Here is a 24,880-nt window from a genome sequence, read left to right as displayed (position 1 = left end):
GAAGAGTTAAGTTCATGGACATTAAAATCACTAAGAATGATGACAGGAGTAGTGCTAGGGAAAATGACAATGAGACACGGAAAATCAGCAAGGAATGATGTGGGGTATTTAAAGGTTAGTAGGTGACTTCGACAAGCAGATGGAGAGGGGGCACATAGAGGGAAGCGTGAGAGTCAAAGCTGGGTGCTGTAGAGCAGTGTCTCCAATGTTTTTGGCACCAGGGACTGGTTTCATGGAAGGCAATTTTTCCATGGACTAGGATTGGGGGATGGTTTTTATTATCTATTATTATTATTACTATCTATTATTATTACATTGTAATATATAATGAAATAATTATACAACTCACCATAACATAGAATCAGTGGAAGCCCTAAGCTTGTTTTCCTGCAACTAGATAGTCCCATCTTGGGGTGATGGAAGACAGTGACAGATCATTGTTCATCAGGCATTAGATTCTCAGGAGCGCACAACCTAGATCCCTCACATGCGCAGTTCACAATAGGGTTTGTGCTTCTATGAGAATCTAATGCTGTCTCTGATCTGACAGGAGGTGGAGCTCAGGCAGTACAGTAATACCAGGAATGAGGAGCAGCTGTAAATGCTAATGAAGCTGCACTTGCTCCTTTGCCTGCTGCTTGCCTCCTGCTGTGTGGTCTGGTTTCTAAAAGGCCATGGACCAATATCCTCCTGTGGCCTAGGGGTTGTGGACCCTGATGTAGAGGAGGATGGATAATATGAAACTGGCAGCGAGGAGCAGGAAAACCTGCCCCCACCTTCAGACTCAGGGGAATGAAGGGAGTGAAAGAAAGTGATGGCCACTGCAGCTGGGCATGGTGGCTCATGCCTGTAATCCCAGCACTTTGGGAGGCCAAGGTGGGTGGATTACCTGAGGTTAGGAGTTTGAGACCAGCCTAGACAACATGGTGAAACCCCGTCTCTACTAAAAATAAAAAAAAATTAGCCAGGTGTGGTGGCGTGAGCCTGTAGTCCCAGCTACTCAGGAGGCTGAGGCATGAGAATCACTTGAACCCGGGAGGCGGAGGTTGCAGTGAGCCAAGATCGCCACTGCCCTCCAGCCTGCACGACAGAGTGAGTCAGCATCTCAGGGGGAAAAAAAAAACAAAAAGGTGATGGCTACTCCTTAAGAGGGCTGCCGGGGCAGCAGCATGCAAAGTGAGAGTTGGGTTTCAGTCAGAGCACGATGAAGAGAACATTGAGGGAAGAGGAGGATTCTGTGGGGTATTTTGCCTGTTTTGACCATGAGTTCCACAAGGCTCAGTAGAATGGTTTCAGAAGATGAGCAGAGGTGGGAGATGGGCTTAACAAAGATGAGCTGTGGGCAGATTACAGCTTGAGGGACAAGTGGTGACAGGGGCAATCTGAATTTCTTACAGTGACTACGATAAAAAGGGTGGAACACATGATTGTTCTGATTGTTCTAATGCAGACAGTGGTGGTAGAGAGTGCAGGGTGCTAGCAGAAACATAAAAAAAAAAGAGCTACCTCAATTCTAAGGGAAATGGGTAAATTATGGGACATCCAAACAAAGATCGTAAAGATTTTAAATAATATCTAACAACATAATACAACCTCATGATAGGTAAAAATGTAAAGGACAAGACATAAAACTGCATCAATGGTGTTACATAAATCTTATTCATAAACACATGTAAAAATTGGTGGGAAATACTTAAAATATTAAAATTTTATCTTACGTTGCATTTCGGGTGAATTTTTTCTTCTTAATTCTTTTCTGTAATTTCCAAATTTTATAGAAAGTCTATTTATAAGAAAATAATCAGAAAAAAAGGCACACATAATTTTTAAATAGGTATGTCTTCTGGTGCTCTTCTAAGATGCTGCTAAAATTCTATTTCTTGACATGCTCAGTGGTTCTCCCAGTTATTTTTTCCTTACTTTTTAAAATGCAGAATCTGTGAATATCTTTTTCCCTTACATATTTTATTTCACACACACAGTTGCATTCCCTTGCAGTTTAGCCAGCCTCTGCGTGCAGATGCTGAGCATGTGTAAAGAGGAATGAGCACATGGATTTTGTTCAAGGAAGGCTCAGAGGGCTACCTGGCATATCGATGTTTCAGGGTCACACAGGCCGCTGTGTCCATTACACTGACACGGAACACAGGTGCCCAGGGTTGGTCCAGGGGTACGGCCACCTGGTTGAGAACGCAGTCGATAAAATCCCGGCAAGCATGCCTGAAAGAAAAGGAAGCCAATTAGGACAGTAAAGTTAGAAATCTTGCATTAGCAACGCTTGAGCTCTTCAGTGGCTACAAAGACAGACTGGCCTTCCCTCACCTGCGGCAGGGGCAACATCACTGACAAACACAAGTGCCTATTTTGATACCTAATGTGTATTTCTTCCTGGTCTGCAAGGTGTTCAGGCGGCATCCATGTGTAATCAGACTTTAACCAAGGAAAGCTTTTATTTGTAGATACAATTCAGCCTGAAAAAGCTCCAAAGAGTATTTTTCTTGAAAAAGATGTTAGTTTTTAAATAACATTGTCATATGGAATAAAGATAATTCCAATGCCTTTAACACCTAAAATCTGCTTTTACTGTTCTTGATGGATAACTAGCAAATGTCCAATGAAACACAGCAAAAAACTAAATAAAAAGTGTTATGGATGCATTATTTATACTGATATAATTTAAAGACTATAAAAGTAAGAAACCCAAAATAATAAAAGCTGTACATGTCTTGCGACTATTAGACCGCCAATAAAATTTATCTTTCCCTGATATAATTTTTTTCTTTTTGCAATAAAAATCTGAAAGCAAACAGAAAACTTCTAGTGAAGCTGATATATGCAAAACCAAGACTTCCATCTTCATTTGGGTTTGTTATGAAAATGTATCAACAAACATCTCCGGCTTTCTGGAAGGTAGTCCACAGCTCTGGAACGAAGATGAGAACCGTCTTGTGTTTCTCATGAGGAGAGGCTCAGTCCTCTCCTCATGCATAGCTGCAGACATCGCTTGATTTATGAATAAAAGGTAGGAGTCAGTTTTTCAAATCCCATGGAGAATTACAAGGGGACTGTTTTACCACCTTGGTTAAGTAGAATTTTTTTTTTTTCACTTAAAAATCTTATGCCCATTGATGAAAGAAAAGTGATTGCTGACTAAGCCAGAAAAAATATCAGATTAAGAACTTTCTAGGGCCTCCACATCCCTTTGGTTCTGGCCTAGACAGTCCAGAGACAAATATACAAAGAAGCTCCTTAAAAAGATCTAGCTTAATAGCCAGCACCCTCCTTGTTTATTTTGATTTGGATAATGCAAAAGTACCTCAATTAAGCACTTAATCAAGAGACTCTCTGCTTTTATCACAGCCTAAAAGAAATTCTAATGAGATTTAATAATGTCCCAACTTTGAGCAAGCTGATAAAACTGAGAATAGTATTCAAAACATTTTGAGTCTTATTTGTCTTACGGTGGACATAATCATATAATTTAATAAAGTTTATACATATTATTTAAAAAGCAAGGTTCATTTTTGCCATTATTATTGAATAAGTCCTGGAAATGATGGTTGAGGAATTAGTTTAAGCATAACTGAAGAAATAAACCAAGATCTATTTAAAAGTGGTTCATAGTGTGGGTTATTCCAATTCTTTAGCAAGCTGACCACTGAATAAAACTGGATTTTCTGTGCATGGATTTCATCCTTGAATATATATATAAATTATATACATATAATATATATAAATTATATATTATATATAAATATGTATATAAAATTATATATATATATAAAATTGTTGTGTAATTGACATACTTGCTAGGTGCATGCATGTGTGTTACTATGAGAGATAGGACTTTATCTCTGTAATCTCTCTACTAAGTTATTACTGTAATTACTGTCTGTAAAAATTTGTGTAAAAAATCACACAAATTGAGAGGAAGTTTCTAGCTTCACTTTAAGCTCAAACAAAAGTTTAAAATAAATCTTAGAAGAAAAAGAAAGACAAGAAGTAATACTCCTCATCGAGGAATTGTACAGTTTAGCGTTGTAGGTCCAAACGTGAAGGTGAGCCCTAAGGTGAAGTCTACTCTAACGCACAACACATTTTTCCTATTACTGTGGTTTTCCCAGACAGGCAGCCTGACACAATAGACAAGCGCCCATAGTGGGAGTCTGTGGTCCGGTCCAGCCCTAGAGGAGGTGGAGTCAATTCCTCTGGGGGAGAGTTGAGGCCCGAGTTTGTTTTAAAACTCTTAGAAAAGTCTAACAGACAATTAGAGCGCAGCATCACTGGCAAGCTCCTTATTCTCTGTCGTGCATGTGTGCGTTTAAAAGGGCACATGGACAAGGCAAGACATGGTGGCTCACGCCTGTAATCCCAGCATTTTGGGAGGCTGAGGTGGCTGGATTACTTGAGGTCAGGAGTTCCAGACCAGCCTGGCCAACATGGTGAAACCATGTCTTGACTAAAAATACAAAAATTAGCCAGGCGTGGTGATGCGTGTCTGTAGTCCCAACTACTCTGGAGGCTGAGGCACGAGCATCGCTTGAACCTGGGAAGTGGAGGTTGCAGTAAGCTGAGATCTGGCCACTCTACTCCAGCCTGAGTGACAAAGCGAGACTCCATCTCAAAAAAAAAAAAAAAAAAAAAAAAGTGCATACCACTCCTTGGTACTATAAAAGGAATGAATAGGGAAGCTTTGATTTTATGTTAGTTTTGTCTGAGAGATATGGGCAAGTTACTTTGAGACCCAGTTTCCTCATTCCACAAATGAGTAGGTTAACTCAGATGACTTCTAAAGTGTCTTTCAATTTTAACATTTTAGACTAGTTTTATTTCGTGTCCTGATGGATTAAATTTCTATGAGGTAGCAAAAGAGAGAGAGTATTTGACAACGCAAAGATTAGAAACTTAAAACGTGCTGATTTAAAAAAAAAAAAAAACAGAAATTCTCTCTTTTCCTTGATTATTTTGCACTATTCTTTCAATTTAAATAATTTTTAGGGTGTTTGTCAATATTGAATGTTTTTCCTCTTGGTGAAGTGAGACAAAGTTCATGAGAATGATTATGTTGGAATTGGAAGCAAAAAAGTTACTTTTTGAGTCCCATCTAAAATCCTTTCTGGAACACAATGGGGAATTAAAGAAAAGTAAATAAATACTTTCCTGAGTTCCTCTTACCCATTTCTACTCTAATTTAAACTTTTCCAAAGTTCTCTTCCCCACTGTTGAAATTATTCATGGCTCAATTTTCTTCTGCTCTCGTCTATCTTTAATTTATTTTCATAATATATTGTTTCATCAAAAAATTAGATTAAATTTACACAAAAATGTGGGAGGGTAGAGAGGAGAGAATGAAGCAGACAGTAGAGACCTATCATATCCTAGGCTCAGGGCTGCACACTGCGCTCCTTTCTTTCTTCAGAGTTTAGTAATAAAAATGGATACTTGTGCTGGAGCTCATAAAAACACTCTATCTTGTATCTTTGCATGGATTTTGCAATCAGGCAGACCCGAGTTTAATTCCTGTTTCACCACTTTGTATGTAGTAAGGTTCTGAATACTGTGTGCCTTGGTTTCCTCACCTGGAATGTAGGAATATTGTACAGTCATGTGCTGCTGCATAATGACATTTTGGTCAATGATAGGACCATGTGTACGACAGTGGTCCCATAAGATTATACAACTATATTTTTAATGTACCTTTGCTATGTTTAAATATGTTTAGATACGCAAATACTTACCATTATGTTACAATTGCCTACTGTATTCAGTACCAATAACATGCTGTGCAGGTCTGTAGCCTAGGAGCAACAGGCTATCCCATGTAGCCTAGGTGTGTAGTTGGCTGCACCATTTAGGTTTGTGTATGTACACTCTATGATGTTTGCACAATGAGGAGATCACCTAACGACACATTTCTCAGAACGTATCCCTGTCGTTAAGCAGCACATGACTGCATAATATAATAGTTGAGTACAAGTTTACCTAGGTTTTGGAAACAGACTCATTGAGGTTTGAATTGCTGTGTAGGTGTGTGATCATGGGCCTCAATTCTCTCACCCGTAAAATGGGGATCATAAATTATAGTCGATGATGTTGGTGTAACTGTATTGGGAAGTGTACAGGAGATAGTAAGCACTCAATCAATGGTAGGTTCTGCTTTTCATAGGGTTGATCTGAGGATTACTTGAGATAAAGCATGTTTAATAATTGTCATACATAAATCAATAGGTTTCTCTATCTCAAATAGTTTTTTCTATGTTTGCTGGAAATAAACTAAAAATAAAGACACCATGATTGTTTTAGGTTATATTTGTAAACAAAATTATAATATAACTTACCCATGCCATGTTCCTCAACGCTTGTCTGTACATGAAAACAGAGACTTTGGGTCTCTGGTGTGCAACAGAAGTGATAAAGGATAGATGTGGGCATGTGTAAGTAGCTAAGACTATTTTCACATTTTGCCTTTTGGGCTTTATGTGTTGACGATAGGTATAAATTATTTGGAGATTTAAAAAAATCAGTTTTAATAGCCACAAGGGACAGCTTCTGAGTGGCGATCCAATAGACACTGGCCATTCAACTGCAAGCCTAAAGCCCTTTTAAAATATGGGAAGACAGAAGCTGAAACTATCAAAACATGACCTAGAGATCATTGACAAATTTCCGATTTCCATATTACTGCAGAGAGCTGCACATGCAAGGCTGAATATTTTCCATATTTAAGAAAGAAAGTCATAAGTAAGAATGGTACCTGCATATAACCTTTCAACTGCATAAAGCTCAGTTTAGGTCAGTTTGGGCAATAACCTACATTTAATGTCACTCAAAGACAGGTTAAATAAAGTATAACAAACTCAATGGCTCCAACACCAAGAAATCTGGTGAGGAAATGGTGTCCTTTGTTTGACTCCTGAAGGTAATCTGGCCCCTTCTGCAAATAGTAAATTATAATAATTAGGCATTTCTAAAACTAACATTTTTAATGACCAGGGCTGCACTGTCATAACAGTACAGGTAACAAGCAAAGGCTAAGAGTCTTTACAACTGGCTATATTTTAGCAGTAACTGATACTTAATTTTGTTTACTTGCAACCATATTGTGGATAAAAACATGAAATAAAATAGCCTGTAGATGCAGATGTCTCTAGAATACTATACATTTTGTAAAAATATTGTAGAGGAACTGCTTTGTGTATTCATGACCCAAAGCATATGTTACTGGAATGGGATGTATTATTTCAAAACTGCCCTTAGCTCTTGCTTTGATGATAAGATTTTATGCCTGGGTAATTACACTTAGGAATCAAGATGAATTATAAATAAGATGTATAATGGATTAGAGGCCATGGGTTGTGGAAAACACTTCAGGTACGTTATTATGAGAGATAGGCCTTTATCTCTGTAATCTCTCTACTAAGATATTACTGCAATTACTGTCTGTAAATAGATGCTTAAGTGAAAGTCATGGGATGGTGAAGCCACTAATGCAGATGACAATTTGTACATATTCTTAGTTTTTCTTGATTTTCATTTATCGTTTATTTGTGCTCATTTACATTTTCATATAATGATGGAAAATGACTCAAATTAATGGGAAAGCACATATTTGAATGTACTATTCAAAAAGTCTATCAATCATATGAAGAATGGTTTTTAACATTTTAAATCCAGAATGGAAGATTGGTTGCATGAAAATAATTTGCTCTTCTACTAACATTTTTGTTCACAAGTGAGCAGTATTATTTCAAATAAATGCAGAAAAATATAGCTGTAATAACCTTCTCTTCAAGATATCTAAAGGTCAACCTTGACTACTTACAGAATATTTTCTATAGCAAAATAATATTGCAGAATCAGAGAATTTTAGAACTTCAACTCAATCTGTCATTTTATAGATTGGATAGCTATATAATAACGAAGGTCTACAGCAATTAAAAGCATTGATCAAGTGCACACAGTTAAAAGTAAAACCAAACGCTACCTGGGATAGAGGAAATTCCATCTCTTGTCTAGAAAAATCTCACATTCTTTCTGTCCTCCATTTTAAAATCTTCAATGCTCACTGGAAAGGTCACTCATTTCATATGTGCCACACAGCTTCAGTTTTCACCCATACACTATGTGTACATATGTATATTGGAAAGAGCAGTGCTTACTGTATAAGCAGTGCTTACCAGTATAAGTTTACTAGTGTGTGTATAAATAGATGTAGGAAATACAATTTAATAAGGAGATGGATTACTTGATTATTTATTAGCTCAAAATGGACACATGTAAATAAATATTGCCCTTCAGAGAAGTCACAGGAAAGGCTAGAAAATCATTTTAAGCATGTGTCATAAAGCAGTTGCAGTTATTTTATAAACTTTTTCCTTGAACTATATGGAATCCATGTGATGGTAACTAAGCTGAATGGCATGTCAGTTTGTAACGGGATTTTCACACATACGTTTCCATTTAAATCAATCCTTAGGATGTATAGGTAAAAACTCAAGATTTAGCAAAAACAGAGCAAGTACCCTGTCCAAGTAGTGCAGCTAGGTAGGATTCACTGAAACCAAATTCCTTTTTCTTTTCATGATACCATGACCCTCTCAAGAAATGTATACTCATTATTTTTAAGTTGCACTTCAGTTTTGACCTAGTGGAATCATCTGTCTCATGTACCATACTTAATAAAACTTCTCAAATCCTATTTACAAAATAAGATGTATAAAATTATTTATAACTGAATCAATACATGGGTATATAACTAGTGATTACATTAATAATAATATTAACCATCAAAACTTACATCATCTACACACCAGGTGCTGTGATGAATCCTTAACATTAACAGCTCATTTAGTCTTCATAAGACTCAGGCTTTAGGTGAGGGAGATATTAATAATATCTAACTGGTATGCTGTGAGCACCAGCCAGCCTGACTAATGAGAAAGAATCCCAGCTGTAGGGCTGGAGCAGTCCTGGAGGCCCCATGCATGCCAGGCTTCAGACTGTGGGGTCTGCGGGAGAGGTGAAAGTGTAGTGGTAGTTACTCAGGGACTTGGTGTTTACCTGCTAAAGCCTAAAGAGGTGTAGCACCCAGTGCAGGGTCTCAGGCTTACTATATGGTGAAGTCGAGATTCAAACCCAGGCCAGTTTCTCATCTATTCATTCCACCTCCCTTAAGTCGTACTGTTCCTATTAATATTTCATAATTACAGAAATTAAATCAACTTTCAGAAGGTGAAGATCCTAAGAAATTTGACTATCTTGAAGGCAGACAAGAGAATATCCCAGCAAGTTTATTAAAAAGCAGTTTTAAAATTACTTTTAAAATGTAAAAAAAAAGATAGTTTTATAACTGTAATGACTCATAGCAGCACCGTTGGAACAAAGATATGTTTCCCTGAGAAGCTTATGTTAAAGGGAACAGCCTGCTATTTAGTGTACAAGTTTTGTCGTGTTCTATATAAAAATATTTTCAAAACCCAGTATAATCCTATCTCCTAATCATTGCAGTTTAAATGTATCTAACTCTTCAGAAGTGGTCCAAGAAAATAGATCAGCTATAGTAAATAGGCTTATTAAAACATTCTTAATTCCTGATTGTTAAATATTTTCACATATCTTTAAATTTTTGATCAACTATTTCCCTTCAGGTGTGATTTGTACTAAGTATCAATAACATTATCCTCTTGCCACTGTGTCTCACACAGTGAGTGGAAGATTAAATAAAATAGATTAAAAATATGTATGCAGTAAAGGTACTTCTGGGAGTATTTCCATTTAGCTCCTAAAGTGAGTTGAGATTAAGCAGGTTAGTAGGAGGTAGCTTACCTCACAGGACAGGCCAGAATAGCCCAGGGGACAATCACATTTTTCAATCAAATCAGCTGGAGGAGTCACTGCTGTCCTACGTCCTTGTTCAGCTACGTCCATTGAGATTTCAGAAATCCTAGAAACAGTGAGAATGCACTTAGATTACCATGACAGTCAGTTAAGATCACCTAGTAAACAATCAATCCTACAGCAATATCCTTCTCACGTTTTTGTCAACCTCAAGTATGTTCTATTGTCTTTTTGTTTTTAATTGACAAATAATAATTGTACATAAGTTGACCCTTGAACAATATGGGCTTGAACTGCATGGGCTCACTTGTATGGGGATTTTCTTCCACGTCTGCTACCCCGAGATAGCAGGACCAGTCCCTCCTCTTCTTCCTCCTCCTCTTTAGTCTGCTCAAAATGAAGACAATGAGGATGAAGACCTTTACAATGATCCACTTCCACTTAATATATTTGCTCTTCCTATTCTTTTCTTTTCTTTTTATTTACTTATTTATTTGAGACAGAGTCTCACTCTGTCGCCCAGGCTGGAGTGTAGTGGCATAATCTTGGCTCACTACAACCTCCTCCTACCAGGTTCAAGTGATTCTCCTGCCTCAGCCTCCTAAGTAGCTGGGATTACAGGTGTGCAACACCACGCCCAGCTAATTATTGTAGTTTTAGTAGAAACGGGGTTTCATCATGTTGGCCAGGGTGGTCTTGAACTGTTGACCTCAAGTGATCTGCCTGCTTTGGCCTCCCGAAGTGCTGGGATTACAGGCACGAGCCACTGAGCCCAGCCCTTATTATTTTCTTAATAACATTTTCTTTTCTCTAGCTCACTTTATTATAAGAATACAATATATAATACCCACACAAATATATGTTAATCTCCTATGTTATCAGTATGGCTTCTGTTCAACAGGAGGCTATTAGTAGTTAAGTTTTGAAGGTATCAAAAGTTATATGTGGATTTCTGACTGCATGAGGTAGGGTTGATGCTCCTAACCACCATGTTGTTCAAGGGTCAACTATATTTATTTAAACAATGTGATATTTTGATACATAGATAAGTTGTGGGATGATTAAATCAAGATAATTAACATTGTTTTGAAGCTGTTTAAATTTCTGGGGCTCATGTACCACATCCTAATATTGCATTTTTGCTTCCTCAAATGTTAAGAGTACATATTAGCAAAATATTCACATAAATCATAAGAAGTTTAGTATATTGGATGTCTGATATCCTGTTGAAAAGTTATTATAAAGATTTTCCCCCCACTTTTTAAAATGTGAGTGGCTTCAGGTAGACATGGCCAATTAATTAGACATTTATATTCTTGCAAACAGACAACCCAAGGTCATTCCCCATTCAATTATTTCGTACAGGCACTGGTGAAATTGCTTTTAATTTACTACTATCCCAAATTTCTTCTTCCCAACGCTCTGAATGACCTTTCAGGAACTTTAGAAAACCACCTAGAAAATAATGATCATGCATAATCTAATAATATTGATTTCTTTCTGAGGATAATGTTTCAAAATAATATTTTCTTAACTTTATTAAATAATTCCTTCAAGTAACTTAACTCACCTTTTCTGATGGTGAAATAGTCATTATAATTGAAAAGAAAATCATAATTGAAAATAACATATTAATACCCTTTTCATTAAAAAATACATGTAGTCCATAAACTGGGACTATTTTATGATGGACTAACTGGTAACACAAACATGTTTGGGAAATAAACTTTAAAATGTGACAATGAATAGTTTTGCTTCAAATAAAAGTTACCTCCAGGAGTTTAAGGAGTTTGAATCATAAACTTTATAACAAGCATAGGTAGGTTTTATTGAAACTGAATTATGAATGCATGTTCTGGCTTTGCTAGCATTGTAATCTGCACTCTGAAGATTGGTCTTGATGAAACACACATTCAATTAAAATTCAGGTTTCACTCTCTGCTCCCTGTAAGTACACACAGTGGTGGTGAGCTGTAAACAAACCACTCCCCTTCTGCAAGAAAAACTTCTCCCTTATGTTCTCTGGGCTCTCTGTGGGAGTAAGAAGGTAACTTTGCATTGGCATCTCCATGGAATTTTATAGCCCGAGGAGCTGCAGGCTTCATTCTCCTTTCTCTTGCACACCAATGCACATAACAGACCCGCAAGTGTTTACAAATCAAGTGAAGCTTGAATGGCAGCAACAACAAATATTTTTGCAATACACCATTTTTTTTTCAGGGGATTAGAGAGCAATGGCTTTGATTGCATCAGGGATTTGGCCAAACTCCAGCTTCCATTTAAATAACTACTGAAATGCAAAAGTTGCTATTTCCTTAAATTAAACTTTATAAAAGGAAACAAAAGCAAAGAAAAAAGATAATGCCAGCACTGATACAATGTACAAAGTTCAAACCTCAAACCGCATATAAACTCTTAAACTCTCTGCTTTTGAGATTTAAATTTATAATTGAATAAATAAAGATACAAGGTTATTTTAATTACTTTAGGGGGACTATTCAAACCTTTTAAAAACCTTTGCCACAATTCCACTGCCTTACAAAATCAAATGCTGATGACAGCTTTATTTGTTCTTAGCATTGTGAGACTATGACCCCAGTTTTTACTGAGATTAGGAAAAATGTATTCTAAAGTTTCAAAAAAATGGTCACTTAAACCAAAGGATCTCATTTGGTGAGGTATGTAAAACAGTGTCACAAAAGAAAAAGACATAGGGCGGAAAAAAAAGAAAAGACAAAGTGTCGCAGTGTAGGAAGGTGAAATTGGTGTGAGAGAAGCAAAGAAAGTATAATTAAAGATGAATGACAATATTGTTTCTATCAGTTCCACTAACAAGATGTTCTGTTTACTACCAAACTCTTTTACTGCAGTACAGAACCATTTGCAAAATACTCTATTTGCAAACTCACGAAATTACCTGCTATTTTCTAAGACATGCAAATCTGCTATGGCTTCTGCCACCTAATTTATATTTGATATTCTAAAATAATTAACAGTATAGCTAACAGCGTTTTTTAAGTATATGTTTTTTTATTATTTCATATAAAAATAATCTCCTGTTATAGTGAGAAATATCAAAAGGAAACCCAAGGAATACATATATAAAAGTGAATTTTGGTCCTTAATTTACTCTTTTACTAAAAGTCTCTACATCAATCAGAAAAGCATTATGGATCTTCTGCATGAAATAAAAGATTTTCTGCTGTCTTGTGTGCTTATTCCAGTATAAACATTTGAAAAATAGTATTTTTATATTCATTAGTTGGCCATTGAGAGACTTCATAATTTTTCTGTTTTGCTTTCCTAGGCAGGTCTAATAATTTATTATATAAGACTATTTACAAACATATATCGATTCTATATTCTCATAGAATGTAACAGAGACTGACATGAAAGAGAAATTGAGGTCTCATATATGAACTCAGTTCAACTTTCTGCCTCCATGGTATGAAACTTACCTAAATCTGTATGATTTCTCATTTTATCCCATTGGACAAGGTGAATCGTCTACTCAAAGAATATGACCATGAGGGTCCACGATGTGGAAGTCTCCTGGTTCCTCTATTAGTTATTCTCTCTTTATTTTATATTTCAATATTTTCCTCATTACTAATCCATTCCCATGTTCTGTAAACATACTCTTTCAAATTAAACAATCATCTTTTTACTTTTGACACTATGTTATTCCTTCTTTTTACAATTATATTCATGGAAAATAATAGTTTACACTCATAATATTGGGCTCATGTGTCACATTCTTTCTTTAAAAGTTTGAGATTAATTCTGCCCCAGGACACTGACACTGGTATCATGAATGTTACCAGTGTGGTCCTAAGTGTCAGACCCAACAAGCCTCATTTCAATTGGCCAATTTTGGTCATAAGAAAACACGGAATACTCCCTTGAAGTATTCCCATCATGTAGGTTCGACAACATTGCATTCATTCTTGCTGTTCTGTGTGATTTTTTTCAAAGTGATTCAGAATCATTTCTCAACATGATGCATAGGGAAAATGACAACATTGTATGGCACACTGGGGTGAACAGATTAGAATGCTCACAGTTGGAGGAGACTGAACCAACTTGGCCCTGCCTGGTTCCCCTGATGGGTGAAGAGGTCACTTTCTCAGCACTTTTATAATCCATTTATACCACAACAGTTAATTTTACCTGATCTACAGTATATGATCTCTTGAATTTATGACTGGCATCTTAAACTCACTATGTCTGCAGTGAATTCCATATTTTTTTTTCCCTTTAACGTGTTTCTCATGCTATTTTTCTTTTCTGATGAATGGTAGTAGCTTCTTCCAGGTCACAGGGAAGGCTCCATGGTTTATCTTCTATCATTATACTGCAAAACCAATCACTTCCCAATCTTTCTTATCTGATATCTGTAGGTCAATAACCTTCCCTACAGACTCTAAAATAAGAGCTTGAATATTTTCTGTTAGCGTTTACCTGCTTTGTCGCATGAAATTTCCATAAGTAGCTTTGATAAGAATGTAATGAATATCATATAGTATATCCAAGAAGTCTTCTCGGGTCACAGTTCTATGGACTCGAGGATCGTCCCCATAATATTTCCATTCTTTCTGTTAACAAGAAGAGAAATCACTATGACAAAACTGAATGCAAAACCATTGATTGGCATCTTTGCACCAAACAATGAATAACTTTACCTCTGTCATTTCAATTTCATGCCTTGTCAATTGGCCAATCAGAGGAGCAGCCATATGCCTGACGATAATTCTAGCATGAGTAGGTGTCCCACCTCGAATGATCACTTGAGGATTATATGTAGAGAAACCTGTTTCTTCCCGAGCCTCGAAATAGATTGCATACTTGAGTTTGCCCCCATAGGCCATCAACTGACAAAATAAAAAGAAGAATGAGGAATTGGATAAATCTCCAAATGGTGTGATTCTAAAAACAAGATTTTATCTTGTTCTCACTTGACATTAAAGTTCTTGTGCTTACCTTCTTTCCTTCAAATTGTTCTGGAAGTTTCCAATAAAAAGGTTCCAAATGGAGATCTTCTCTCATCAGGTCCATGTGGGCAACAATCTCTGGATGTTGAAAAACAATGCCCTTGGTGGTCGTGTGCTGCAGAGCCTCATCTACCAGGGGTAGAATGGTCTGCTCAGCCTTCAGAGTCACCTGCAAGGGGTCAAAATACAGCAGAAGGCTGAATTTACGCTTTGGACATTTCTTTAAAACTAAGTTACGAACTGCATGTCTATCTGCAGTTCCTATACCCATTCTGATGATGTTCTCACAAGCAACAGAACTCACACGCAGTGGGCAAGCATGGCAGGATGTAAATCTTTTTGACTAATTCACATAGTGAAAGCCACAATATCTGTGGACACTGGAGCCTTTCACACTAACACAAATTGAATCTAAATGTAGAAAGAGTTAAAGGAAAATGAAAAATGAACATGTTTCCACTCCAAAAATCATGATTGCCTAAGGTTGGTTGGAATGAATGTGTGACAAGTCCTGGTTCTCATTGGTGTGTTAGCTCACATCAACATTCATGCTCTGGTGCCCTCACTCTTCCCATCTCAAAACATAATGCTTCCCGGACAAGGTTCCTCTTTTTCACTTGGCATCTATTTCCTTATGAATAAGTGAACTACTTTTAAGAACAAATAAGAAAGGCATTTACTCCAACTCTCTAATGGCATGTGACCCCTTTGCTGTTCCTAAATGTTCACAGAGGAAAAGGTTACTTAAATGTTTTGCCATTTCCTACTACCCCTCAGTGCCTGACTAAAAGACACCAGCAGGAACTAACATTATACCATTACATGGCTCAGCAGTTCCCTACTCACCCACGTCCGGATCAGTCCTTTTGCTTCAGAGCACTGGGTAGTAGTGCCGAAGCAATAGCAGCTGCTGCAGCCAAGTGGATTCTTGGCATCGAGTCCGAATTTGCCAGGCCGGCATCTGTCACAGTGGATGCCTTCCACATTCACCTGAGGAAAGACAAGAGACCCTCAGAGTTTATAACGGCAAAGTTAGGGGAGAAATCATCCTGAGAATGCATAACGGGAGCATATTCTTTTTAAAAATTTTAAAACAAAACAGAAGAACACTGAGTATTAGACTCACATCTCAAATGGCACATGTAGTTAACCTCATCGTTAGGAGTTCATGGATCTTTTTAAAATGCTTTATTTTTAAATAGATATAAGACTAAAGGTATTGTACATTTTTTTTTTTTTTTGAGACGGAGTCTCGCTCTTTCGCCCAGGCCAGAGTGCAGTGGCGCTATCTCGGCTCACTGCAAGCTCCGCCTCCCAGGTTCAAGCCATTCTCCTGCCTCAGCCTCCCGAGTAGCTGGGACTACAGGCGCCCGCCACTGCGCCCAGCTAATTTTTGTATTTTTAGTAGAGACGGGGTTTCACCATGTTAGCCAGGATAGTCTCAATCTCCTGACCTCGTGATCCGCCCGCCTCGGCCTCCCAAAGTGGTGGGATTACAGGCATGAGCCACCACGCCCGGCCTGTACATTGTTTCTTAAATGTAAGTGGTACATTTTCTACAGTTCTGCTCTGAGCAATATGAAAGACTCATGAAAATTTCAAAAGCAACATAAAAACATTGAGTCTTAAACAGTGGTGCTATTGTAAGCTGTAAGAAATAGGCAGCAGGTTAAAATATCAATTTATATAATTATTGTAATATATATACACACATAACATGTATTAAATATATGATCATAATTGCGAGATATAATAATGCAGCATTGTACTCGGTATTGGCCAAAGCCCTTGATGGTAGAAACTGCCATTTTCCTCAATTCTCAAGGCCATTTTAACAACCACTACCCAGATTTTATCTTCCTGTTTCCTCTGTCCCTCTTTGCATAGATTTTATCTTGAAAAGATACCTCTGACACAGTTTAAACTGCATTTATCCTGGAATTGATTTTTCAGAACTATCTGAGGGGAAAAATCCTTTTTATCCTTTTTAATTGGCTCTTTTTCTACATCATTTAACCATATTAATGAGGGCTGAAATTTGCACATAGTCACTGTTTGTAACGACAGCGTTTATATGTGTTGAAATTTTACTAAACTTCCACAGCAGTAAATATATTTTCTAGTATACAGCGACTGCAGATTAATTTTTGGAGAAATGGTTTTTATAAGCCTTATTATTTAGCTGTGATTTTCTCTGATGATGCTTAAAAGAACTGTCTTCCCTGCCACCCCTCCCAGATTGTCCTTATCGAAGCAAATCTAATATATTTTTTAAAAAATCACTATACCATTGAAAATACATCATCTCCACCAACTAGAAAAAAAGGTGGGTTTGGGTTGAAAATAAGCTCTAGAAAAGCAGTGTTTATCGGTATGCCAACAAATGCATATCAATGAAAACTCCATGTCTGGCAATGAGATTTTGTCCATCTGTTTGTTTAGCTTAATGAAGCAGGTATAACAAACACTGAATGAAGTTAAAACTGAGCAATGGAAACAGAATTGAGGGAGGTTTTCCCTAGCTGCATGTCAGCAGCACATACCTTACAAGTGCACTGCCCAGTTTGATCACTACAGGAGCATTTTTCAGTCTCTGAATCACAGGTTGCGGCATCCGTCCCAGGGAGGAAGCAGTCACAGAGATTGCAGCGAGGGTAGTTCCAGTGACCTCGATTGCACTCTGTACATTTTGCACCAGAGAATTTTGGATGACAGTTGCATTGGCCTGTATTTACATTGCATTGGAAATCTAAGGATCCCACTGTGCTGCAGTTACAAGCCTATAGAGGAGATAAAAACAGCAACCATTAACACAACTTTATGGGAAATATCTTAAAATTTTAATTCTAATGTTTCTATGCTTCCATTAAACACGTATTAATCATGTATCTGTTATAGGCTTTGTACTATTCTAGTTTAGTCACTTGGGAAACATCAGTGAACATAAACATTAAAATTGCTTCCTGCATTTATGGAAATATATGATCGTCCAGAAACCATAATGCTATGTGAATTAGAAAGAAAATGTGTTTTCTCTCTTTCTGACGTAGAGAGGGGCTGGGTATGGGTTTTTTCCAACTGCTTTGTCTCAAAGATTAAATTTTAGACAAAGTTATTTTACCTTATTATCTCATAATTGTAGCATTTAAACATTTCTTTGGAGACATACCTTACGGTCTAGTAGAGGGAGACAAGTAAATATGTTAGCATAACATGATAGAATAAGCATTATATAATAGGAGAAGTCCAAAATGCTATGTGAACATACAAAGGGCATCAAACTAGACTTGGGGAATCCAAGGAGAGCTTGAAGAGAAGTAACATCTAGTATATTGTTTTTTGGCATTTATTCTTGCATACAATTCTGATTTGAGGTCTTTGTTAGTAACGTTTTTCTTCGCCCAAGATGTATACACGATTTTCTCTTTATTTACATAATTCACATTTTTGCTAGAATTTTCTGAAGCTTGGATTTGTTTTTTTTTTCCATCAACTTACTGGAACATAGTGAGTTCTTTCAGTTTGGGAACATAATTGTGTTTTGATTCAGTACTGTTTCTTCTTCAGATTTGTTTTTGATTTTTACATCTGTTCTAATTAATCAATTTTCTTTTTCAGGATCATCTATAATTCTTAAAGTACATCACTCTGGTCTCTCTGCCAAATCTATAATATCCTAATGTCTTCTGCAATCTTTTTCCTTTGTTTTACGTTTCTTGCTGTATTTACCTCTCAAATTGGTATCCTACTTTCACAGCTCCTGTTTTACAGGAAAAGTTTTATTGTATACACATACCACCAATGCTTATTTTCATTACCCTATTGCAATCTTAACTTCTTTTGAATGATTTTATTTTATTTCTCTCATCTTTAATTTCTGCTTATCCATTTGTCTTTTTGTCTTACATTATCCTTTTAAAGGTTTCTGCTCTTGATTTACAGAGCTCATATCTTCTTGCAATTTAATAAAAATGCCAAGTGAATTTCTAAAATGTCATTTAGGATCTTGGAATAAGTCATTTCAGGGACCAGCTGTGCCAATTATACATCTACTGTTTCTGAGCTCCAAATTCACCCTGCTTTGTGATACAGTAGGTGGACCCCGTAGACATTTCTCCGTATCCGGTGGCAGAATGATAGGCTTAGTCAATAGAGGCCCTGGAAGGACCCAATAAGTCCATAATGGCGGCCCACCACACTTCCAAGCTGAGTTCTGGTTCTTCATTAGGCTGGGCGCGGTGGCTCATGCCTGTAATCCCAGCACTTTGGGAGGCCGAGGAGGGCGGATCACAAGGTCAGGAGATCGAGACCGTCTTGGCTAACATGGAGAAACCCTGTATCTATTAAAAATACAAAAAATTAGCCGGGCGTGGTGGCGGACGCCTGTAGTCCCAGCTACTCCTGAGGCTGAGGCAGGAGAATGGCGTGAACCCAGGAGGTGGAGCTTGCAGTGAGCCGAGATCGCGCCACTGCACTCCAGCTGGGCGACAGAGCGAGACTCTGTCTAAAAAAAAAAAAAAAAAAAAAAAGAATCTTCATCATTATTTTTGTATTATTTAGCACGGGAGCCCAGTGGCCCAGAAAGAATCCCAGGTGTGCCTTTAGTTGGGAGGGCACATTGTCTCTCCATAGGCACCCTTCTGACTAGCTTTGGTCTGCACACACGCTCTGACCTTGAAGTCGGCTTCTCAGTAGCCCAGCATGCTCCTATCCTCCAAGAACAGTGGGCAGCTTCTACAGACATGCATTTGCCTACAAACTTCGACATGTTTGTTTTTGGTTTTGTTTGACCACTCATAGGCTGTACATTCCTATGACAGCAACGCCCTCTTGAAAGATTTCTGAACCTCAGCTTTGCTGCAAGTGGGGAGAAGGAGCATGCCCTCTCTTAGCCCTTAACTCTTTCACTGTCTTTCCTCCCTCAGCCTAGAGGGAGTAGCTGCTCTTCTGTACCTGTACTCGGGACCCCTTATAGCTTTCTTTTATCCTTTTTTAGTAACCAACCACCTTTTACCAGTTAACAATTCCATTTCACTGTTTAAAAAACCAGTGTGGTTTCTGTCTCCCAAGCAGAGCATGACTTGGCATTACAAAGGGTATCACCTCTCTCTGTCTGAGTTTGCCACCATATAGTGTATGCACTTTGTCTGTGACTTAACTCTTTTTGGTGCTGTTCTATTATCCTCAGATCTACAGCCCAGTGGTAAAGTCATATGCATAGCACCTTGCCAAACTCCTAGATCCAAGTCTGGCTGCATCTCACTGTGTATCTCACACTTTCCCTCCTCAGCTTAATTCTTATATCCACCACTACCAGGAGTATTATGTTTCTGTTCCTGCTAACAGTAGTTTGCTTATGAGATTATCATTTCCAAGATCACCAGTTCGTCCTCTATTGTCTTTCATGCCCAAATATTTGGTTAAAAATCTTCCCAGATTCTGTTATTAAAATGATTACCAGGATTAGCTTTATTTCTTGTCTTTATAGGTAAGTATTTTTCTATCTAATTATTGCTAATCAGTAGAAAGGCTGCAATAGGGGCGGCTTCTAGAAGATATTTTAAACCCAAAGATCTAAAATGTGATTATTTGTATATTATAAATATGGACAAAGCTTCCAAGGCATAGAATAACCCACTAACCTCACCGCCAAGCAACTTAAAGAACATCAGATGTAGAATAAAATTTCAAAATTAGGATGTCTTACATATTCACTTACATAGTTTTTCTTTGCCAACTGCTTTGAGTATGTATTAACTCACTTAAACAAAATAGGCCATAATCGGGTATTAATAGAAAATTATGTTATCAAAACTATAATCATATAATAAATTTAAATTATCCTGTGAGGCATCTTTATCTTTAACTAAAATATGAAATTATCCAAATAATTGTATAAAACCAAAGCATGAATTTTTACAAAATTGTTGACAGTACAAATAGACATTGGGACCTTTCCAAATCAGGAAGTTTATTCAGGAAGTTATAGTGGAGAATAAACCAGACCATTAACCATGTGTTTAGATAGCACTATGGCCAACATCAAATTTAAATCATAAATAGAGGTAATATTTGTTTAGCAATAGAGAATTTACTCACTATTCCCCTGCTAGTGAAAGAAGGCAGGCTTCGTATTCTACTTCAATAACAGCTCAAATGATGTGTATGCTCACACCTTAGCACAGAGAAATTATCCATGACACAAAGAAAGGGAAGCTATAAATCTCGAATCACTGTTCATTTAAATTAAAGTCATCCCAGTTTTAAAAACAGTAAAACACATGCTCATAAATAAATTACTTGAGAGGTCTCTGATACAGTTGGATATGCCCCCACTAATTCTCGTGTTAAAATATAATCCCCAGTGTTGGAGGTGGAGCCTGGTGGGAGGTGTTTGGATCATGGGGGCTGATCCCTCAGGGCTTGGTGCTGTCCTTGTGACCATGAGTGCCTACCGGCAAGATCTGGTTGTTTAAGTGCATGGTATCCCTGCTTTTCTCCTGATCCCGCCATGTGGAAGCCTGTCCTCGCTTGGCCTTCCATCATGATTGGAAGCTTCCTGAGGCCTTCACCAGAAACAGATGCCACTATGCTTCCTGTACACCCTCCAGAACTGTGAGCCCATTAAACCTGTTTTCTTATAAATTAATCAGTCTCAGGTATTTCTTTATAGCAATGCAAGAATTGTCTGATACAGGCTCTATGAGTTTTTTTTTTTTTTTGTAATTCTTCATAATGGTGAAGTATTTCTCCATTCAGAAGTCTAGACTTTTAATGGTGATTTTAAAGTAATCAAAAAATTCAGTCAACTTTAGTCAACAGAGTAATTATCTAATGATCAGTAAAAATGATAGTACCAAACATATAACTGTGTTTTCATAGAAACTTGGAATGTATTTTATCCTGATTTATATCTTGAACATGAGGTATCAACTTCAATTTCAAGAGTTTAATTAGAGTTTGGCTATATCATATCATTCTGTGGATAAAATGGAACTCTTGTAAGTTTCCCTAGGGCTTACTCCTTAGTCCAAGTGGTATAGTGGATGCTTGGATTTGAAGCTGAAAATGCAAAAGTCAATCATAGACACTTATAGCATTGTTCATATTCATAAGAACACTTCGAAATTCTGAGGAGTTTTTGGTTTGTTTCTAAAAATGTAGCTCTCTTGAATTTTAAACTTAATAATGCTATTGACAACAGAAAAATGAATGTCCTGTCTAGTTTTTATTTTTTCTAATCACATGTCTAATTGAAGTCAGACATCTGAACTTCCTTGAAGAATCATCAATATGCTTGTTTTCCTCTAGGTCGGCATATTCTAGACCAGGTTCAAATGTTTTATCATACATGTGAAGATGGTTAGAGTCTATTATTTCATCTGTGCTAACTCAGCAGGAAAAAAAGTTTACATCTCTATAGGGTACTGCTATAGGGTCAAACAGGACCACACTTGGTCATCACGTTCCAATATTTCACAACCCAGTGGCATCAATTGGAACGACTCCCACTAACATAAAAAAATGCCCTTATTATTGCTCTTCAATTTAATGAACAACTTCAGCACTAATCCTACTTGACCTTTGTGTTGCATTAGGCACTGAAGAATATTCTTCTTTTGAACAGCCTCTTCTTAGTTTTTACAGTATTTATTCTTCTTTGTTAAGCTGTTAAAGTACTCAACCAAATAAAACAAAAATACAAACCAAGAAACAATGGTTTTTAGATATTGAATTATAGGAAGCACAGGACTGTGATTTCTGAGAGAAGGAAAAAAACATGAAGCAGTGTACAGAGGCAATTTCTAGGCCGCAACACAGAGAGGGTAAACCCAAAGCCCACATTATAGCTGAGTTGAGAGACAAAGAGTGGAGTTTGAGGAAGCAGAGACTGCTGAAACTTATGATGGCAAATAGAATACGTGTTCAAAAAGAAATAAGTTAGATAGAAAGGTAATTCCAGAGATGTGCAGAAGCATTCCCTTGAGTCATTGACTGAATGCTGATAGGTGCATGCATGGGATGAAGGAAAATGGCATTGGAAAACCCTAGGCTGCAAAAATTCTTAGAGCCCAGAGAAAGCTTGGAATAAGCCATATTTTCAACAGCCAGAGTAAAGAGACATAGTAACCAACTAGGTAGTATTCTCAGAAGTTTCACAGCTTAGTAGAAGGGCTTTCAGACTGTTCTGCTGCACCTTCCCTAACAAAACTCAAAAGCAAGCTTCAAAAGAATCCAAGTGACCCGTGACTATCTAAACTGTTTGCCAGCATAAAGTTCAACATTCTTTAAAGAAATACAATAAAATCCAATACATAACAATGAAAAGTATATAATGTCTGGCATCCAAATAAAAATTATCAGGCATGTAAAGAATCAAGAAAATATGACTCAGAAACAGGAGAAAAGTCAGTCAATAGGAATAGTCCTGCAATAAAAAAGATGGAATTAGAAGATGACCATTTTAAAAATGCTAATGTTTATAAACATTATGTTTTCAAGAATAAATGAAAAAATGTGAATATAGTAGAGAAATAAAAGATATACAATGTCCAAAAGGAAATTTAAAAGATAAAAAAATACAATGCTTAAAATAAAAAATAGACTCAATTGGATTAAAAACAGGTTAGGCTGCATTAAAAAATCAGTGACTTTGGACACTTAACAACAGAAACTATCAGAAATAAAAAATACAGATACAAAAATAATAAAAAAATAAGAACGTCAGTGAGATGGGGGAAAATATCAATTGGCCCAACATACAAAAAATGATTTCCAGAAAGAGACAATAAGAATGAAGAACGAAAAAATATTTAAAGATATAATGGCTGACAACTTTCATTTCCAAATTTGATGAAAACTATAATCCTACAGGGCCAATAGATCTAACTAATCCCATGAAAAAATAATTATTAAACACACAAAAAGAAAACAAAAAGCATAATTAAATTGCTGCAATCCAGTATTTAGGATTACTTACTCTGCAAAAACATCTTCAGAAAAAAAAAAAAAAACACCTTTCTGGAACAAAAAAAAAAAAAAAAGGAAAAAATTATTGTCAGCAGACCTGAAACAACAGGAATAAAATGATAAAGATTAGGGAAGTAGTTAATGGAAGAAGAAAAATGATATGAAATGAAAATTTTAATGTATGCAAAGGAATTTAAAGCATTAGAATTGATATACACATAGAAAAATAGTTATAGGAGAAATTTTCTTGTTTAAAAAGATAATTGACTATTGAAATCAAAATCATAAGCTTATACTGTCAGATGTATAATATATAGAAGTAAAAATATATGACAACATAGTACAAAGGATAGGAAAGGGGACTGGAGGTTTCCTGTTGTAAGGTTCTTATGCTAAATGTAAAGTGGTATAATATTATTTTAATGTACATTCTGGAAAGTTAAAGGTGTATATTCCTAGACAAAACCAAAGAAATAAAATGAATAGGTATATTTAATAATCCAAAAGTCAAGAGAAGATGTTATACAAATTAATGCAAAAGAAGGCAGGACAATAAGGAAAAAAAAAGGCAAGAGCAGATAAGGCAAGCAAAAGCAAATAGCAAAGTGCAGGCTTAATCCAATCATACCAATATTTACATTAAGTGGAAATGATTTAACTCCTCAAATTAAAAGGCCAAATTATTAAGATTTGTTGAAAAATAAAGATCTGAATATATGTTATTTACACACACACACACTCTCTCTCTCTGTCTCTCTCTCTCTCACACACACACATTAAGCTGGGTGTGGTGGTATACACCTGTAATCCCAGAATTTTGCAGAAGGATCACTTGAGCACAGGAATTTGAGACAAGCATGGGCAATATAGTGAGATCTCATTTCTACAAAAAACTTAAAAATTAGCCAAGCATGGTGGCATGCGCCTGTAGTCCCAGCTACTCTGGAGGCTGAGGTGAGAGGATTTCTTGAGCCCAGAAGGTGGAGGGTGCAGTGAGCTGAGATCACACCACTGCACTCTAGCCTGGGCAATGGAGTAAGACCCTGTCTCAGAATAAAAAAAAAAAAAAGGCACACATTAAA

The 24,880-nt window shown here is 36.8% G+C and overlaps 1 protein-coding gene across 5 annotated transcripts in view; it reads right to left on the bottom strand.

Moving 5' to 3' along the window:
- Positions 1 to 24,880, bottom strand: part of LAMA2 (laminin subunit alpha 2) — a 634,923-nt gene that overhangs the window by 192,254 nt on the left and 417,789 nt on the right. For all 5 annotated transcript variants that reach the window (XM_016956287.4, XM_054686299.2, XM_054686300.2 and 2 more), the window contains 7 exons: positions 17,372 to 17,608; positions 15,675 to 15,818; positions 14,818 to 14,997; positions 14,520 to 14,708; positions 14,299 to 14,432; positions 9,826 to 9,943; positions 2,086 to 2,220 (listed from right to left, as the gene is read on the bottom strand). In XM_016956287.4, the coding sequence (XP_016811776.1) occupies positions 2,086 to 2,220; positions 9,826 to 9,943; positions 14,299 to 14,432; positions 14,520 to 14,708; positions 14,818 to 14,997; positions 15,675 to 15,818; positions 17,372 to 17,608 (1,137 nt within the window). The remainder of the gene's footprint in view (positions 1 to 2,085; positions 2,221 to 9,825; positions 9,944 to 14,298; positions 14,433 to 14,519; positions 14,709 to 14,817; positions 14,998 to 15,674; positions 15,819 to 17,371; positions 17,609 to 24,880) is intronic.

Source organism: Pan troglodytes, chromosome 5, assembly GCF_028858775.2.
Source record: "Pan troglodytes isolate AG18354 chromosome 5, NHGRI_mPanTro3-v2.0_pri, whole genome shotgun sequence".
Lineage (NCBI taxonomy): Eukaryota > Metazoa > Chordata > Mammalia > Primates > Hominidae > Pan > Pan troglodytes.
This window is presented reverse-complemented; position numbering and strand designations above follow the sequence as displayed.